Source organism: Aulonocara stuartgranti (assembly GCF_965226115.1).
Source record: "Aulonocara stuartgranti genome assembly, chromosome: 23".
Lineage (NCBI taxonomy): Eukaryota > Metazoa > Chordata > Actinopteri > Cichliformes > Cichlidae > Aulonocara > Aulonocara stuartgranti.
Genome location: NC_138958.1, coordinates 23915667 through 23933776, shown reverse-complemented (window position 1 = coordinate 23933776; position 18110 = coordinate 23915667). Strand labels below are relative to the sequence as shown.

The 18110-nt window shown below is 43.4% G+C and overlaps 1 protein-coding gene across 1 annotated transcript; it reads right to left on the bottom strand.

Annotated features, from left to right (window-relative positions):
- Window positions 1–10704: 10704 nt before the first annotated feature.
- On the bottom strand, window positions 10705–17783 carry LOC309701047 (glycerol-3-phosphate dehydrogenase 1-like protein). The gene is made up of 8 exons (XM_082525018.1): window positions 17374–17783; window positions 16678–16855; window positions 14799–14939; window positions 14432–14570; window positions 14173–14285; window positions 13854–14087; window positions 11802–11908; window positions 10705–11271 (listed from the first exon to the last, which is right to left on the bottom strand). The coding sequence occupies exons 1-8, from the start codon at window positions 17412–17414 to the stop codon at window positions 11175–11177; spliced, it is 1050 nt and encodes a 349-aa protein (XP_082381144.1). The 5' UTR covers window positions 17415–17783; the 3' UTR covers window positions 10705–11174.
- Between the last annotated feature and the right edge of the window lie 327 nt (window positions 17784–18110).

Genomic DNA, 18110 nt, shown 5'->3' with positions numbered 1-18110 from the left:
CTCGTACCTACAATGCAACGCGCGAAAGTCACGTGGTCTGACTGACTCACTTTTGTGACAAGCCTCCAGTGGCCATATGAGGAATTGCAGTTTTGTGGTACTTTACATTTTCCTTCATTTTTTAACCTTGTATGTTGCTGAGGAATTCAGCTATTACTTTATTTAAAGAAGAGCAAAAATCCTTAATATTATACACAGGTAATGGTTTAAACAGTCTATATTTCTTTTTTTTTCTTTTTTTTCTTTTTTTTTTTTATATTTCTAAACTATGCAAAACCAAGACCACTAAAATGGAAATCAGTCAGCAAGCAGTGATGATGGAGGCGGCTAATGTTCGTTAATGTTGTACTTTCTGGATGATATCGATTTTAAAAAAAAATCCCAAAACAAAACAAAAAGCACATTAAGGCACTCCGCACCACATCACACTATTTTCCAGATGTGACTCATGTGGTGTAACGGCTGTTCTTCACAGTTGGTTTGTCACACCTGTGTCTCCTGTGGATAAACATCTCAGTTTTGCGTCAAACGTTCTCCCCTGAGCCCTGTGGCATTTATTTCTATTTCTTAAACATATCTGGGCCACCCCGGGCCAGACCACATGGTTAACGCCTTTAGATTTATAGCACCCAAGCTTCGCGTCAAGGTGAAACCTCACACGTAGGCTAATAGATAACTCATAAAATTACCTAAGGGCAGACAAGCCTCTGCCGTTTGGTCCTGTTCATCATTTTTAATCTCGCCTTTACATCTTCATATGTGGACACTCCTACATTTTTGCATGTGTGTGTGTTTGACATGGAGGGGTGAGAGTCTAGTCTCAGATAATTACAGGCCACTGATCCCATCAGCTGTCACCGCCACACTCTTTTTACATGTCAATGACAGCCAAATGGGACCTCATATCCTTCCTCCGGCTCATACAATGCTCTCATTGAAAACATGAGCAGCGGAGAGAAAATCCGAAAGCAAGAAAGCATAGGATGCCACTCCTCGTCCCAGCTGGCGCTGGCTCAATGGCAAAGGGCACTGAATCTTGTCCGCGGAATAACAACCACTCCTATTCCTCTCCTCAAATCCTCCTCCTCATCCTTCACCTCTCTCCGGCCGACTTCATCACCGCCTCGGCTTAATCTCTGCACATTCATGGGGACTTGCACCCAGGCTCTGCTTCTTTGCCTCCTTTTGTGTTTGCCAGCACTCTGAAGAAAAAAGAGGGGGGACAGGGGTGGATGAAGGCAGTGGTGCCTGCGGTTGCTTTGGTTTGTCTTTTTTGGCAGGGGGGGTGGGGGGTTAAGAGCTTGGCAGGACGCCTGGCTGTGGCACTGCATACAAACATAGGGTGAAAACACAAGGTCTGTTTGTGTAGGTTTTGTTTGGCTGTCACATCTCCTTACCTAAAGAAGAGCGGGGGAAAAAAATTGCCACAAGAAATGGTTTGCCCCTCGCTCCCTCTAGACAGCCATCGATTCTCTGCAACAGCCAGGGGGGAGATGGACAGAGATGAGATGGAAAGCAATCCATATCAGGAAATTACTGACCATAACTCAATGAAATTAATTTAATCTTTACAATAAAGTCTTGGCAGGAAGCCCAGTCTTGTTTTTTTTTCTACTTTCAAAATAGGAAAAGAGCTCTTCGATTAAATCTGAAATACTATCAGTCTGCATGTAAATCTACAAAACAGCACCAAGAGAGTAACCGCAATTCATCACTACAGTATATTGTATATCTGAGTAGACAAAGAGCTGACACAGTCCCTGTTTTCTTTCCTGCATTACATCCCGTTCAGCTAAACCTCCTTAACTCGATCTCCCTTGGACTCGGAGAAGCTGACTTCAGCGCAAACGGCACATTGCATGTGATTTGTGGAAGTTGAAATCTTTACCGTATGTGCCGCTCTTGTGTCCCTCTCGGGGTCCACGCTTACATGCTTGGTAGGGGCCACTGATGTGAAAGGGGACATTGCCGGGTTCCCAGCGCAGCTGCGAATAACATTGAAGTGGCATTCCAACTTGTCAGTGTAGCGTGGGCCATGCACAAAGCCACTTCCTGCTCCTCAGAGGGAAATTTGAACCAGCCGCCCATGCACGGGAATCCGGCAATCTGATCAGATTCAATATGTTTTCCAATGTTTATATGTAAATTAGCCACTGTGCCACTTTGTCATAGTTTAACGGCATGTGGTTTATATCAACGTCTACACAAATTTGTATTTATGTTCTATCCTGTCAGTGTTGCAGCACATCAGGGCCTCTGGGATCTCCTGGTATTTCAATTACAGAATGTCCCCCTGATAAAGGACAATCTGCATAGGTAACGCCGAAAGAGCTGTAACTTATTGCAGCATACGGCTGAGCTGACTGCTTTATGATCACTCTGGTCGTAACCACAACGCCAAATCCAAAGGGAAGCTTTGCGGTGGAATGAGAAGGAAGCCTAACATGTTTGGAAGTAGAATGAAATTTGGAGTTTAAGCTACCTTTGGAATTTCTGTTTTCCCTAAAATAATCCCATCTGTTAATTCAGTTACTGTAATATGCATGAGATTAGCTGGTTCTGTTGGAGGCTTCTTCCTGTTAAAAAGGATATTTTCCTTCCTACTGTTGCCAAAGTGCTTGTTCATAGTTGGATGTCTGATTGTTGGGGTTTTCTCTAGTTTGTTTGTATTATTGTAGCGTCTTTACCTTACAATATACAGCACCTTGAGGCAACTGTTGTTGTGATATGACACTATATAAATAAAAGTGAACTGAAATGAATATATTACATCTATACAGTCTAAAGATTCAGCTTGCTAAGGTCTCATTCACAGGCCTAGAAACAGTCCAAAGAGGGTGCTGCACCAAGTTCACTTGGTCACTTGGCCCAGTTGCCTGTCGCTTGCATGGAAGACGGCAACTTGGAAATAGTCACCAAATACTTGCCGAGCAGAGGTGAAACCTGAAAAAGTCAGGTGCAAACTGGAATTAAATAAAGTTCACTTTTAGAGTAAAAGTAAAACTAAGATGTTTCAAACATCTACTTTGAAGACAAACAGACTGTCTTTCTACTTTGCAGCACACAGTTTCACTACTGTTCAGCGAGTTTTTGGTGAGTGTTTGCTAACATGTAGGGGTCGCACCAGCAAGTTAGGGTATAATAACTATTTTTCCCCAGTGACCTGCGGTCGCCAGGAGTCGCCGCCCTGTCCTAACAGAGTTTGTTAGCTTCTGTCTCCATAAAACCAAGATGCCAATGTCACAGAGGCTTTCTATGTAGTTTATGATCTCCAGCAACTCTTTGGTGAAGTGTGCAGCAAAATACAGCACTATGTTGAGGGCATTAACTTTGTCATTTGGTGGCTTCAGATACCATATATTCAATTTATCCTTAGGTTTGCTTTTTTTTGTTGTTTGTTTTTTTTTTTGGGGGGGGGGGGGGGGGGGGGGACTCAGAGCTCTCTCTAACTCTTCAGAATGGAGATAAATGTGATTTAGTTTGTGGTACTTGTAAAAAAATGTAAACACTGCAAAATCTCATTATAACAAAACAGCACTGTCAACAGCTTTTATGTGGAATATTTCTTCTGTACAAAGTAGTCTCTTTGTTATTTAACTGGTGCGTGCAACTCCCACTAAAACCACAAATTGCTGTTTTTAAATTCCACCTTTCACACAAGTTGAGCAAAACATACACAATGTATTAATCAGCCAGCTCTTCGTGATGGGGAGGGATTTTCATCAGTATACTTGGTACAGTTGATTCCCACTAAGCTGTCAACAGAGAAGATCAATCTGATGTGGAGTTACTCACTTTTTCCTGCAGCTCAAAAGGTAATTCTTAATATTTTATCTTGAAGAGTCAATAAGATAAAGGAGTCATATCATATCTCTATCAACAGATATTTGTATATTTATGGGAATCTCTGCAAGATTTCTGTTTCCACGTTTTTTGACCAATTCAAAATGAGGCAGGCTTTGGTTTCATGCAGATCCATGTGAGTATAACTACACACCTGTTATCAACCAATGGATAACCTGGCTATAGCAGAAGCTTCCAGAACCTGATGGATTCCCAGACTGACTCGATGATGTTGCTGTCCTCCGCTGTCCAAAGGGCTTCTCACTTTCAGACAGTGTACGTCTGTATCCACTGTGGTGATTAAGCTCTTCTTTCAAGCTCGGGTCTCATCTGAAGGTGAGCTTTCTCTTTGAACCAAGGAATCTGGGCTTCTGTCAAACCACCGCAAGAGTCTCAGGGTTCCCACAAAACCCAGCTGATGACAGTTGCTGTTTGGAGATGAGGGCATCAACTTGTGAGACCCGGCTCTCCCATGGGAACCTGTGGAAGCTTATCCCAACCCACTGTGCACCCCCTGAAACTGGTGCCTTTCCCATCATGGATTACAGGAGCTTTATAAAGACCACTTAGATCTCCATGCACATCTTTCATCCAGAATGTTTGCACCCATAAGATTGCAAAAAAACCCTCTAAAACAAAAAAAACCCCAATACAAACCCCCCCCCCCCCCCACACACACACACACACACACACACACACACAATTTCAAAGAATGTCAGGGAAGCAGAGAAGAAAATCAGCCGATTTGCAGAATCTTTAAGGATGGGACAAAACTGTGGTTGCCTCAAGGTGTTTTATTTTGTAAGGTAAAGACCCTACAATAAGAGAGAAAACTCCAACAATCACACAGTGCCTATGAGCAAGCGCTTCACAACAGTGGGAAGGAAAAACTCCCTTTTAGAAAGGAAGAAAGCTTGAGCAGAACCAAGCTGAAGGAGGGGCCGCCATCTAACGTTAACTTCAGGGTATTTTACAATGCTAGCATAAGCTACTGCTTATGGCTAAGAGAAAGTGCTAAGATTGGCCAGCACATCTCTTTGTTTATCTAACCCATTGTTTAGGTGACAGTCGGTGGTGACATTCAGCAGTCCTGGAAAAATTAGTGGAAACTCATTAATCGCTAATGAGTTTCCAGTAACTTTGACAAAAACAATGCCTGGCCATCTAGTTTATTGGTATCGCCTTTGGTAATTCCTTTGAATTTAAACTGTCACATGCAAAAGTAAAAGCGCTATGAACCTCAACTATAATTTATAGTTTTAACTGGCAAACATGTTAATGCTATCAAGCTAAGATCTCAAACTGAACATCAACATCATTTAAAGCTTGCAAGCATCTTAGTTTAGTCAAAATACCACTATGCTAGCTAGTTCTTTGTTAACTAATTAGTTTTGCTTAATTTCAAAATAATATAAGTTTGTCATGGTCCTGGGCCATGTTGGCCCAGTGTTCTTAGTTTCCTTGTATGTTTGTATTTTGTTCCTTGCTTAGGCCATGTTTTCTGAGTTGCCCTGTTGTGTTGTTCCCTAAGTGTTTTCCCTTCATGGCTTTTACCCCCTGTGTGCCCCTCTGTGTATTTATGAGCCCTCGTCTCCCTTTGTGGTTGTTTCATGTTTCCCCAGCCCGTTATGTCTGTGTTTTCCCCGTGCTCTCTCTCCTCCTGTCTGAACCTCTGTGCACTTCCTGTTTACCTTGTGACTCTCACGCCCGTACATGTCATGTTCAGTTCACCCCGCCCTGTCTCGTTATGATTATCAGTGTCACCTGTGTTCCCCGTGTGTTCCCACTTTCCTCGTTAACCCTCTGTGTATTTCTGTCTGCGTCTCCCTCTGTTCAGTGTGACGTCGTCCCTCATGCTGTGTGGCTCTCCCTGTGTGTATCTCTGTGAGTTTTCCAAGTTCCCAGTTTAGATTAGTTTGTATGTTTTTTCCCTGCCAGCAAATAAAGCTGAGTTTTGAGTTCACCTCCCTGAGTCTGTGAGTCCTGCACTTTGGGTCCAACTCCTGCCTGCCGCACAGCGATTCATGACAGAACGACGCGACCACAAAAAGGATCCAGCGGACTCAATGAGGAGGCGCCGCTTGGCTTTTGATGGGACCCGCTTGGTTCTTGGGGGTCCTCCGGTCGTCTTCGTTTGCCACTAACCCGTCTACTCACTTTTCTGTTTCCTCTCCACTGTTGACGCCTGCGACCCGGACCCGAGGAAAGCACCCGAGGCGGCACCGCGAGGAATACTATGAGCCTGCGAGCAACCAGCTCACGCCAGCACAGGCATTTTATAAAATGCTGGGGATTATCATTGTTCCCCCCAGTGCACCCAACATTTCCACACCGCAGCAGGAGCAACTGCAGCCGAGTTTTCCCACATCACCTTCAGCCAGCCCTTCTCCCTCTTCAACAGGGAAGCGGCAGACACCCCGTCAGCATTCACAGCCCCAGCGAGGGCCTGGATTTCTTCCTGTACAGTCGGCTAGGGTGAGTGGTGGAGCTACTCTTTTGGCTCCTGCAGAAATAAAAACTGTTAATTCCGGGCCGGCTTGTTGTGTAAGCGGCACCGGAAATGAAAGAACTGCTTATTTTAAGGACAATTATTCTGGCCCATTGAGCCATTCAAACTGTGTCACTCCTGTTCCTTTCGAGCCTATCCATGAAACTAGGAAGATTGGTGTCTCTGTGCTCAATAACTCCAAGGATCCAAAGACTGTTTTAGACTCAGATGGTTGTGAGCTACAAACTGAAATGAAGGGTCCTGAGGGTTCGGTTAAAAATGAAATGTGTGTTCCACCTCTAGCTCAGTCTCCTGTGCACTCACCTCTGGTTCATTCTCCTGTGAAGTCATCAACTCCACTGCCTACTCCACTCTCACCACCTCCGTTACAACAGACATCAGTTCAGTCCCCTGTGCCAGTGCAGACGCCCTCAGTTCAGTCTCCCGTGCAGTTATCTACTTCACCACCATCAGTAGCTCAGCTCCCACTCTCATCCGCATCTCCAGTAGCTCAGCTCGCACCTGAACCATTGGCCCAGTCCCCGATAGCAATACGGTCTTCTGTTCGGCTTAACATTCAGCCAGGGGTCCCAAACCTCTCTGGCTCTACATCAGCTCCTGCTGGAAGCTCGGATGAGCTCATCCAGGACTCCGCGGCTCCCACGCCGCCATCTACCTCGTCCGCTGGGGGTTCCAGTGAGCCCGGCCAGCACCTCCTCGTCTCCGCTGGAGGGTCCGAGGGGCCCGTTCAGCCTCCTGTCTCCGCTGGAGGGTCCGAGGGGCCCGTTCAGCCTCCTGTCTCCGCTGGAGGGTCCGAGGGGCCCGTTCAGCCACCTGTCTCCGCTGGAGGGTCCGAGGGGCCCGTTCAGCCACCTGTCTCCGCTGGAGGGTCCGAGGGGCCCGTTCAGCCTCACGCCGCATCAGCTGGAGGGCCCGAGGAGCCTGTCCAGCCGCCATCTGCGACCGCTTCGTCATCGCCTGGGCCAGCCTCTGCCTGTGCTTCTGCTACGCCTGGGCCAGCCTCTGCCTGTGCTTCTGCTATGCCTGGGCCAGCCTCTGCCTCTGCTTCTGGTCCAGCTTGGGCTTCTGCTGCAGCTCCGCCTGGTCCGGCCTCAGCCTCTGCAGCTCCGCCTGGTCCTGCCTCCGAGTCTTCGTCCTCGTCTGGTCCTGCCTCCGAGTCTTCGTCCTCGTCTGGTCCTGCCTCCGAGTCTTCGTCCTCGTCTGGTCCTGCCTCCGAGTCTTCGTCCTCGTCTGGCCCTGCCTCGTCTGGTCCTGTGCCCACCAGGCCATGGCCAGCACGCCTGGGACTGCTCCGTCTCCTTCGGCGCCGCCGCCGCCGCCGCCTTCCGCGCGGTCGGCCTCCTGAACTGCTCCGTCGTCTCCTTCGCCGCCGCCGTTGCCTTGCGCACGGCCGGCCTCCTGAACTGTTTCCACGTCGCCGCCGTTGCCTTGCGCACGGCCGGCCTCCTGAACTGTTTCCACGTCGCCGCCGTTGCCTTGCGCACGGCCGGCCTCCTGAATTGTTTCCACGTCTCCGCCGTTGCCTTCCGCATGGTCGGCCCCCTGAACTGCTCTGTGTTTGGGTTATTTTCTTGGGCTCCGGTGTTTGCTGTGCTCTTCTTTTGTTTTCTGTTCCGAGCCCTCCGTCCTGGGCCCCCGCCGCCCGCCCTGGGTTGTTTTCTGTTTGGTTTTGTTTTTCTGTGTTTGGGCTGTCTGGAGCCAGCCCTTGAGGGGGGGGGGGGGGGGGGGGTACTGTCATGGTCCTGGGCCATGTTGGCCCAGTGTTCTTAGTTTCCTTGTATGTTTGTATTTTGTTCCTTGCTTAGGCCATGTTTTCTGAGTTGCCCTGTTGTGGTGTTCCCTAAGTGTTTTCCCTTCATGGCTTTTACCCCCTGTGTGCCCCTTTGTGGTTGTTTCATGTTTCCCCAGCCCGTTATGTCTGTGTTTTCCCCGTGCTCTCTCTCCTCCTGTCTGAACCTCTGTGCACTTCCTGTTTACCTTGTGACTCTCACACCCGTACATGTCATGTTCAGTTCACCCCGCCCTGTCTCGTTATGATTATCAGTGTCACCTGTGTTCCCCGTGTGTTCCCACTTTCCTCGTTAACCCTCTGTGTATTTCTGTCTGCGTCTCCCTCTGTTCAGCGTGACGTCGTCCCTCATGCTGTGTGGATCTCCCTGTGTGTCTCTCTGTGAGTTTTCCAAGTTCCCAGTTTAGATTAGTTTGTATGTGGGTTTTTTTTTTTTTTTTTTTCCTGCCAGCAAATAAAGCTGAGTTTTGAGTTCACCTCCCTGAGTCTGAGAGTCCTGCACTTTGGGTCCAACTCCTGCCTGCCGCACAGCGATTCATGACAAAGTTACTGTTCAACACATTAGTCTGTAAAAATGTCACTGCTAGATGTAAATTGATAGTAGATTTTTTTTTTTCTCATCTTTGGAAGGCTTTTAGCCTTGTACCTCAGCTATCAATGCTTGATAAGAAGCGTTTGCCTTTATTTACTCTAGAGACTGTAAAACTTTATAAAAGAAGTCCAACTTCTGAGGTGAGTTGTTGAGTATGTGCTGAAATGTCTGTAAGTGCTACTGTTTTTGTCGCTGTTAGCTACTGTTAGCCTCTGCTAACCAACCTTAGTGAAACTTTCTTTTAGGTGGATACAACATTGTTCGACTCTGACACTTACTGAATGAAGTTATGATTATGATTTAAGAACGTAATCAAACTGTTTATCAAAGGTAAAGTGGTATTTTGTATCCTGAGCCTAATATGGCATACGTTAGCTCTTAATAACAGCTTATAGTTTTTAAATGGTTGTTTAGCAGGCTCCTTCTCAGCTGTCCAGAAATGAGAGGGCCACATATCTAATCTGCTGACAATAAGTTACTGTGACAATAATATCAGAAATAAATAAGCAAGTTTATACATGTTTTCATTTGTTAAAACCCTGATTTCATTTCTGAAGCTGACGCTTGAGGTCATTTTACAAAGAAACCGGTGCTGTACCTTTCATTCATGTTTTCGTTTCGTTGGTGAAGGGGACCCCTTCTCCTGTGATAAAACATGGGTATGGTCTTTCATATCTTGAGTCAGAAGGTGCAGGCATAAATGTATCAGCCTGTCCACAACACCAGAAACCTATGATGGTATTCCTTCACCTCAGCTTTTAGTGCAATATGTATGTGGCTGGTCTCAAGCTACATACATAAAACACCATTAGTGTAAAGGGTGATGTCCTTCCAGCCCGCTTTATTAAAATATGGTGGTGGATGGCAGAGACTGCTTCCCATGAGTCCATGCTGAATAAACTTAAAAACGATACAGAAGATAAAGATGAACATTGGGACTACTTTTGGAGCTATCTGAAGCAAACAGGAAATCATGACCATATTATCATAATCTGAAGGATTATTAACTGTGACCACCGGTCCAAATGTTACTTTACCGTCATTTTTATTTGCCCATTTCTGTGTTTCTTCTCTTGGAACCCACTGTTAGTTTCTCTTTTCTTTCTTTTAGACTTGTAAGGGCAGGGGTGCACACCAGCAGTTTTCTTGTGTTTTTTGTTTGTTTGTTTTTTCTCTCTCTCTTATACATGTTGCAAAATCAATAAAAACTTAAATGTAAAAAAAAAATAACAATAATGAAAATATGGTGGTGGCTCCCATAAACTGCAAACCTGCTCCTATGCATGCATGTAAATGTACTGATTCTTTAGCGCTTCTCTAATCTATCTGAGCACGCAAAGCACTTTTATACAACTTACCTAATTCACCCATTCATACAAGCACTTTCCTATCTAACCTTCACACACATCAGAGAACAATTTGGGGTTATTATCAGGCAGTAGCATGCAGACTGGAGAAGCCAGGGATCAAACCACCAACCTTCTGATTACCAGAGAATCTGCTCTACGTCCTGAGCTACAGGCACCCATAAACACATTTATGAGGATGCGTCAGTTTGTTGGAAGATGTAATTACACGCTAATCTGTGCATATCTACAAGTTCAGTATCCTTTAAAAAATACAGATTGTATCTTTAAGGTAATAAATACATAAACAGAGACTAGAGACATAATATGTGACTTATATGGACATGTTACAGAGATAAACAGGGATGGGAAGCAGATGGAGATAGACAGTTGAAAGAATATCAAAGGTTTCACCGGTCTGCCCTATAACAGGGTTGAAATGTAGGGACAAGGACGGCGTTTGTTCTTTAATCTGCTCTCTCACACTGGGTTACTGCAGCTCTCCTGGGAATCACTTTCAGCCCAACACAGACTGACGGTGGGATCTAAAACACCACTCAGTCACAAAGCTGCAGACACAGGACAGGATACCAGCTTCCCATTTCAACAAGAAATGACAAGACTGTTTTGTTATGAATGGTTTTATTGAAAAAAAAAAAAAAAAAAAACCCACCTCCACATACAGAGTTAAAAAAGAATATGCTGGATTTTCAGGTTACAAACAGACATCCTGTAGTGACATACGACAATAGTTACTGACAGATTCTGGCAGTAGTACAAATGGAGTGGTCTGCCTTTGATGGTAGTTTATCCCTGCCACAGTTTCAAATGAAATTAACGCCACACAACGTTTAAAAAAAAAAGCAAAATTGGTAAAAAGCAAAAAAGCAAAACCCAAAACTTATAATAAAATGCTGCGAAAATATTGTGCATGAGCCATGATTAAATGACACTGACGGAGATAATATGAAGTGCCCTGGGTTGTCATCGTTTTGTTAAATTGTGCGTTTCTCTGATGATTCTCTTCCGCCCTCTAGTGGTAGTAAATCTCTACTGAAGGAGCAGCAGTGAGCATGTCTGCAGACCCCGTTTACTTTACAAGTGCTCGGGGTGGTTCTGCAGACAGGTGATGAACTCTTTCACCTGTCTGCCCTCAAAGCAGATCTGGTAGACGGCTGCGAACAAAGGAAACCTGCAGAAGGAAGGAGACTCAAAGTTTATTGCATGTTGATGTGAGGACACTGCAAATGAACTGTTTGTAGGTCAAGGAACAGGAACAAAACAAGCTGCTGGCTATAAAAAATAAATGATTTTAATATCCTTTATTGTCCGAGACAGGTTCAAGATAAAAATGAGCCCACAGCTGCTGGTCTAATCAGAGGTGTAATCAGGCGATATAAGTGAAAACACTTGTGTGTGCGCTTGTGTGGACTATGGCTGTTTATACTGCAGTTTGCAGGTAATTACAGATAGCAGGAATGCTGATAATTCTTATTAGTTTCATTTAGATTTCATGCTGCCGGTAATACCAAAACTTCAAGAACATAATTGTGATTTATAACTTCGATCCCAATCTTCGAAGAGCACAGCCAGAGTAAATATTCAGCCCGACTTGAACCATTAATGTAATGAAGGCGTACCCAGCAGACTGGAAACTGGTTCTGCTAATATAAAACAATAAAACAAAGACGTAACTGTACGTAAAAGGATTAGTGGACTTACTTGTTGACCATGTCCCTCTTTTTTAAGATCTTGTAGACCTCCGCGGAGGTCTGCGGACCCTGGAGCTTCTGGCCATTGAGCATTTCTGCCTCCAGCTCAGCGATAGACTGCATGAGCAAACATAAAAGCGTAGGCTGAGCAACCAAGTATGTTGACAAAAAGGACACACAGATAGAGATCTATTGTGTTGATGGCAGTAAGCTTTTCAGGGCTGTCCCGGATACCATTCTTTGGTCTCCAGAGAGTGAGCACTGCAAGCAGCAGACAAGCAAAACTGCTTCTAAGGGGCTTTGAAAGGGAGCTAAATCTAGCAGAAAAGTCACTAAGAAGGCGACAGTGAGATGAACTGAGCCGCGATGATCACTGCTGTGAGCGAGGGGGATATAAAGACTGCCCAGCAAATATTTGGTTAGAGCCCTTAAACTTCTTCCTTCACTGCGTCCATGACCCAAATCAAAGATAGCGTGTGCACGCTACCTCTGTGTACACTTCAATTATTCATAGAGTAAACCCAACGGGGGCCACTTTTCCTCAAGATAAAAATGCTGCAGCCCCATTTAAAGTCTGAAGGAAAACATGACTGACTGAAAGAGTTAAATGAAGTGCAGCTGGGTCCATAGACCTTTTGGACAATGATGCAATTTTTGTAGTCTTGCCTCTGTGCACCTCAACAGTGGATTTTGAATGAATCAGTCCAGACTTCCAGCTTTAATTCAAGAGGTTTAAGTTTTTTTTGCATTAAATGTTCAGAAAAAACAGCCATTAAAAGAAAACAAAACTTTGTTTTCCTTTTTAATACAGTCCCCGATTTTCACAGGCTCAGTCTCAATTGTAGAAACCAACATGGACCAACAAGGATTGTTTTTAATACTTGGAAATTCCTCTCGAGACGCTCTGCCAGAACTTTACTTCACCCACCTTCAGCTGCTGTTGTTTGTGGGTCTCTCTGCCCTCAGTTTTGTATTTAATAACTGAAAGGCTGCTTGGTTCAGTTGAGATTAGGTGACTGACTTGGTTATTGAAGATCTATTTGTTTGCCTGTGAGACTCTTGGGTTTTAACTTGGGGTTGAACAGTTTTGCAGCATTTGGTTGTATCCTCGCAGGGAGTAGAGCCTCGTACACTTCACAATTAATCCTGCCGCTTCTATCAGTAGGCACATCATCAATAAACACCAGTGAACCAGTTCATGCCCTTACCACACCATGAGCACCACAATGTTTGATAGATGATGTAGTATTCTTCAGATCATGAGCTGCTTCTCTAATCATACACACCTTTCTCTTTTTATTGTTCTACTACAAGTTCATCATAGTTTCCAGAACTGCGCGGGCTATTCAAGATGTTTTCTGGCAAAGTCTAATCTGGGTTTATTGTTCTTTGTGCAAACCACCTGTAAATTCTCTGTATCTCGATTCATAAAGGCACGTTTTGCTTGTAAACTTTGACAATGATATAAGTACCTCCTCTATAGTGTTCTTGACTTAGTTAGATGCCATTAAGATGTTTTTCTCAACGATGGAAATAATTCTGTCATCATCCACTTCAGTTATCTTCTGTGAGCTTTGAGGGTTTTTGGTGTTGCTGAACCAGATTGTTGATTTGGACACTACGACAGTTTTTGCTGTCTCTCTGATTTTTTTTTCCCAGGTTAGTGATGACCTCCCTCATTTACATTAGTATCTGTTTTAACATTATATCGAGAGTTTGAGTGAAATGCAAATGTGAACAACACTCACATGTCTCTGAAACTGCTCAACAGTCAACTGTTTAATTACTTTTGAGTCTCAGAAAATGCGGCACTATGTGTAAAAAGAAAAAAGCTGTAATTCCTGAACAGTTAAAGCTAAATGTTTATATAAAAAAAGACCTTTGAAACTGCACAGTAGTGCACTTCAATAACTTTGATTTTTTCCTCTTAATACTAATAGTAGATATTTGATTTACATTGTAATAATTAACATTTAGTTACCCTTTGGATTTGGATTTTTGTAACTTATATTCCTCTTATTTGAAAAACAATAATTGCGATGGACTGTCCTCTCTGACTCACCTTGGACGTTCTGACGAAGGCCTCTGCGACCTTCCGGTTTCGTCCTCCGTAGCAAGTGGTGATAAGGTCGGCCACGCCGCAGCTTTCCAGGAAGGTTGTAGAGCTCACTGAGCCTTTGCAGAAAATTCTGGCAAAGGCAACCATTTCCATCAGGCCAAGCCTGATTACCGCCGCTTTGGTGTTGTCGCCACAGTCGAGGCCATCACAGAATCCAGCGCCGACCGCCACAATATTCTAGTAATGCATGAGGGGAAGGGTGCAAACATTTTAAGGTTTTCCATTATACAAGGAGAATTTGACTATGGAAACATCCGTTTACCTTTAAGGCTCCACAGAGCTCCACTGTGTCACTCTCCCGCACGACAGCGATGCGAAAGTTGGGAGTCTGCATCAGTTCTTTGAAGATGTGGCCGTTTGCCTCATTTCTTGCTCCTGTAGTGAATGAAGTTTATTAAACATAGAGTGCTAAATTGCTCCAGCAACACTTAAAACAGGAAGTAACTGTGCACTAGCTTGTCTGACCACCACAAAACCTCCTCTGCAACTTATCTACACATGTGCTGTACAAAGTATCTAACCGATGGTGGTTTCACAGAACTTCTCATCCGCCACCTCGCTGGCGATGTTGGCTCCCATCAGGACGCTGACGTCAATCTGTAGTTTCTCTCGGATGATGTCTGAGATTAGCGTCAGTCCTTCCGGTCCCTCATCAATGCCCTGGATGACAATAATCAACTATTTAAAACATAACCTCTACCCTGAATGGGCTTTTGGCCTTGAGATGATGGTGACACATACAGGATGTGATTGTCTCTGTATTATATTGTATTATATACAAAAAACTCATGATGCCATGACCGCAGAAAAATAAGAAGCTGTGGTTAGGATACTGTTTCCCCTTTTATGCTGGCAGAAAATGTGACATGAACAGTCACAGGGTCTTACTTTGATGAGTGATATCCCGATAGCTCCCTCTGCGATGTGAGGTTTCATCTGATCACAGAGTTTCCCAATGAATTGGTGCGGGATTACAAAGACGAGGATCTTTGCTCCTTTAACAGCTTCTGTGATGTCTGGAACAGCCACCTAGTGAGCCGACAACAGCATGTTAGTCCTCATACAGAACCAAATCATACAGTGCCAGTATGCAAGACACTTCATTTTGGATTTCCTCTAACCCACACAGGATCAAAAGTATACATACAGACTTAAATATATACATGTATTCACTTAAATCTTTTAATATGTGTTGCTGAGGGTTGTACAAATTCTTAACAAAGCCAAGGCCCAGTCATGATCACCAATGATCAATCATGACTAACAGACCCTGTATAAAATCCAAATAAATTCAAACTTTTCACCCAATTCTTTTTTTTAAGTGATTAAAGATGTATGCTGTACACTCAATCCACTCTGGAAAAACGGCAGGTCAGAGAAATCATTAAAAGCCCCAAATGACCATGATATTCATGCCCATGACGAGTGGATGTAAACTTCTGACCACAACCGTATATATCACTGTACACTGATATATATACTAGTTTAATGCTAATTTACGGCAGTATGTATCTGCGGTATATCGTTTTTCATTAACGTTGGTAAATATTTAATAAGCATGTAAGGAATAATGCAAAGATAATTATGACTAATGCAGCGTTCCACTTGGAACTTGATGTTGGAACTTGGGAATTATGTCTCTCCTGAGTTAGCACGTTCCAGAAAAACCAAAAAAAACAGGAAGAACAGGTTTGAAAAAAATTCTTATCAAGGTGGAGCTATTCAGACATCACTAGCAATTCAGCATAATTCTTATGTTTTTGCACTTAAAACACACAGCCATAAACAGAGCCTGAGAAGTGCTCTGAGTGAGTCAAAAAACACACAACAGTGACAGCACAGATTAAAAGTTTACAGTTTTACTACAGTTTAGGTTCAGTGCCAACATCTTGGATTAGTAACTTTGGGTATGTTGGTCTGCGCTGACTTCCCGAGTGGGAAGTTCGAGTAAGGTGGGTGTTCCATAGAATACATTTCTGACCTCCAACTTATTAAGGAGCGCACCGTAATCTGAACTATTTAAAGATGACACTGCATACCCACTGCAGCAGCTTAGTTATTTATAGATTCCATGATATTTTCTAATTTTTCATATTCTATGACAGTTTGAACTCAAGTTTAATGATCTATAATTAAGCATGTGGTAACTTTATACAACCAAAGACTGCAAATAATGTCTCAAAAGCCAGTTTGGTGGCATTATTCTCACATTTTAATGAAATATAATGCACTCATTTGTATTTTCTTAAATTAGTTTTCGAGTGTATAAATAGTCTGGCCCCAGGATGTCTTTCTAGTTGCATTCAATAACAAAACAGTAAGAGGAGGATTGTGAATCATAACTGTAAAATACCACACCACAGATCTAAATATGGACGGTCAGCAGCTATGAAACACACTCCTAATTGAAATCAATTTGATTACAGATATCAAATCTTTTAGAGTAAAGGTCAAAGGTTGGTTAATTGTATTAATTTATTAATGTATCTTTCTTACGCTATATTTTTTCAGTATGTGTATGTATTGTATCTCTGTGTATTACAGTGCATTGCAGTTTTATGCTGTTTGAGCATTGTGAATGTAAAAGACCAACAAGGGACAAGGGCAGGAAATTAGCAATGGTATTGGAACCATGTCAAACTGCATTGTTCCTTTTAAAAAAGTTAAACAATCTTATCGGTGCAATGTCGTGTGCTTCAAGATTGCGGTAATTAGCAAACCGGACTGCATAATCTACAGATGATGCTTCTGTAACTGTTGCACTTACCACATTCTTGGGCAGCTTGTGGCCTGGTAGATACTTGACATTTTCATGCTCGGTGTTGATGATCTCTGTCAATTTCTTCCCGTCAACCATTTCTTCATAGACCCACATGTTCACCATTGGGTCAAAGCGGTTGGAAGCTTTGACATTGTGCCCGATAATTTTTGCAATGGCAGAACCCCTGAGGGAGGGACAAAGATCAGGTTAGAGAGCCAGGACTGAGCCTAACCCAAAACCACAGGTTGAAGCTCTGGGAATTAAGTGAGTACACAAAGTACGGCATGTTCCTGAAAAGGCTAAAAAAGCATGCTTAGGCTTGGAATTGGACTTCTTCCAGGAACATGCCCTTAAGGGAGAACTCTTTGTAGTCCCAAGAGTTAGAACCACAAAAGGTACTCACAGGTACTCCGTACAGGTACTCTACAGGAGTGTATGGATTTTATTTTGCAAGACCCTTATTTTAGAAAGCAGGATGCTACTACACGAACAGCTCTTTAGAAGCAATCGAGGAAGGCTGTAAATAACAGCTCCAGATCTTCCTTTCTGATGTGCAGGACAGAGGTAAAGATAAGCCTATTAGATTATGAATACAGCGGGTTTGCAACCAGTAAACGACCAAATCAGCGATCAGTTTTCAGTTGGCTGAAAAAAGGGAACTCCTACTTCTAAAAGAGGCAAAAAGATACAGAAAAACGTTACCAGTTTCCAGATCCAACGATGCAAACTTTCTTTCCGGGCATTTTTAAAAGTAGAAACTCCGACAGTGAGCGCTTTGCAAATACAGCCTGTTGTCCTTTACTCCCCAGTCTTTAACTTCCTTATACGCCCTGAAAACGCTGCTACTCTCTTACCACGCCCTTACTGTCACGGCTACACCTCTTATTATGTGCAGTTCATAAGCAGCAAAGCCTTCTCCACGCATCTCCACCGTTTAGACATCTCCACTGTTTTTGAAAGCTTCATAGCCCATATTCAGGTTCGAGTTTAAAGGTGACTGCATGCAACAGCAACAAGTCCGCTATATTAAAGCGAACGTTTTAAAGGCCAGTTATTATTTAATATTATCGGGAAATATGGGATACCGCCAGTCACATTACTACCTCATGATAACAAAAGCGTATTTTAAAGGCGCTTCCGGTCATTGGGCTTTTCAAAATAAAGCTCTTGCTAACAAAGGATGCCGCTTAAAAAACAAAACCACTACACCCCTAATTAATTTAACACGTAAATTAGCTTATACATTATATTTAAAAACGAGGTATGAAAAACATTAAAAACAAAGCAGATTAATAACGCGTTTCTTTTTAAATAAATATGATTCAGCCCATCATTGAACACTCCTGGCTATCAAACATTTTTACATATTTGTCAAAATATTTATACACACAAAACGCATCTGTTTAATATCTTTAAAGTTGTACTTGTCTGCACATGTT

Bases quoted from the DNA above. Each gene is read 5' to 3' on its own strand.
- LOC309701047 (XM_082525018.1), bottom strand. From the start codon at position 17,414: ATGCCCGGAAAGAAAGTTTGCATCGTTGGATCTGGAAACTG. The intron at 16,856-17,373 runs GTAACGTTTTTC...TCCCTCCCTCAG, and splicing joins ATCGTTGGATCTGGAAACTG to GGGTTCTGCCATTGCAAAAA. The intron at 11,909-13,853 runs GTGAGTCAGAGA...TTGCTCATGCAG, and splicing joins CCTTCGTCAGAACGTCCAAG to TCTATCGCTGAGCTGGAGGC.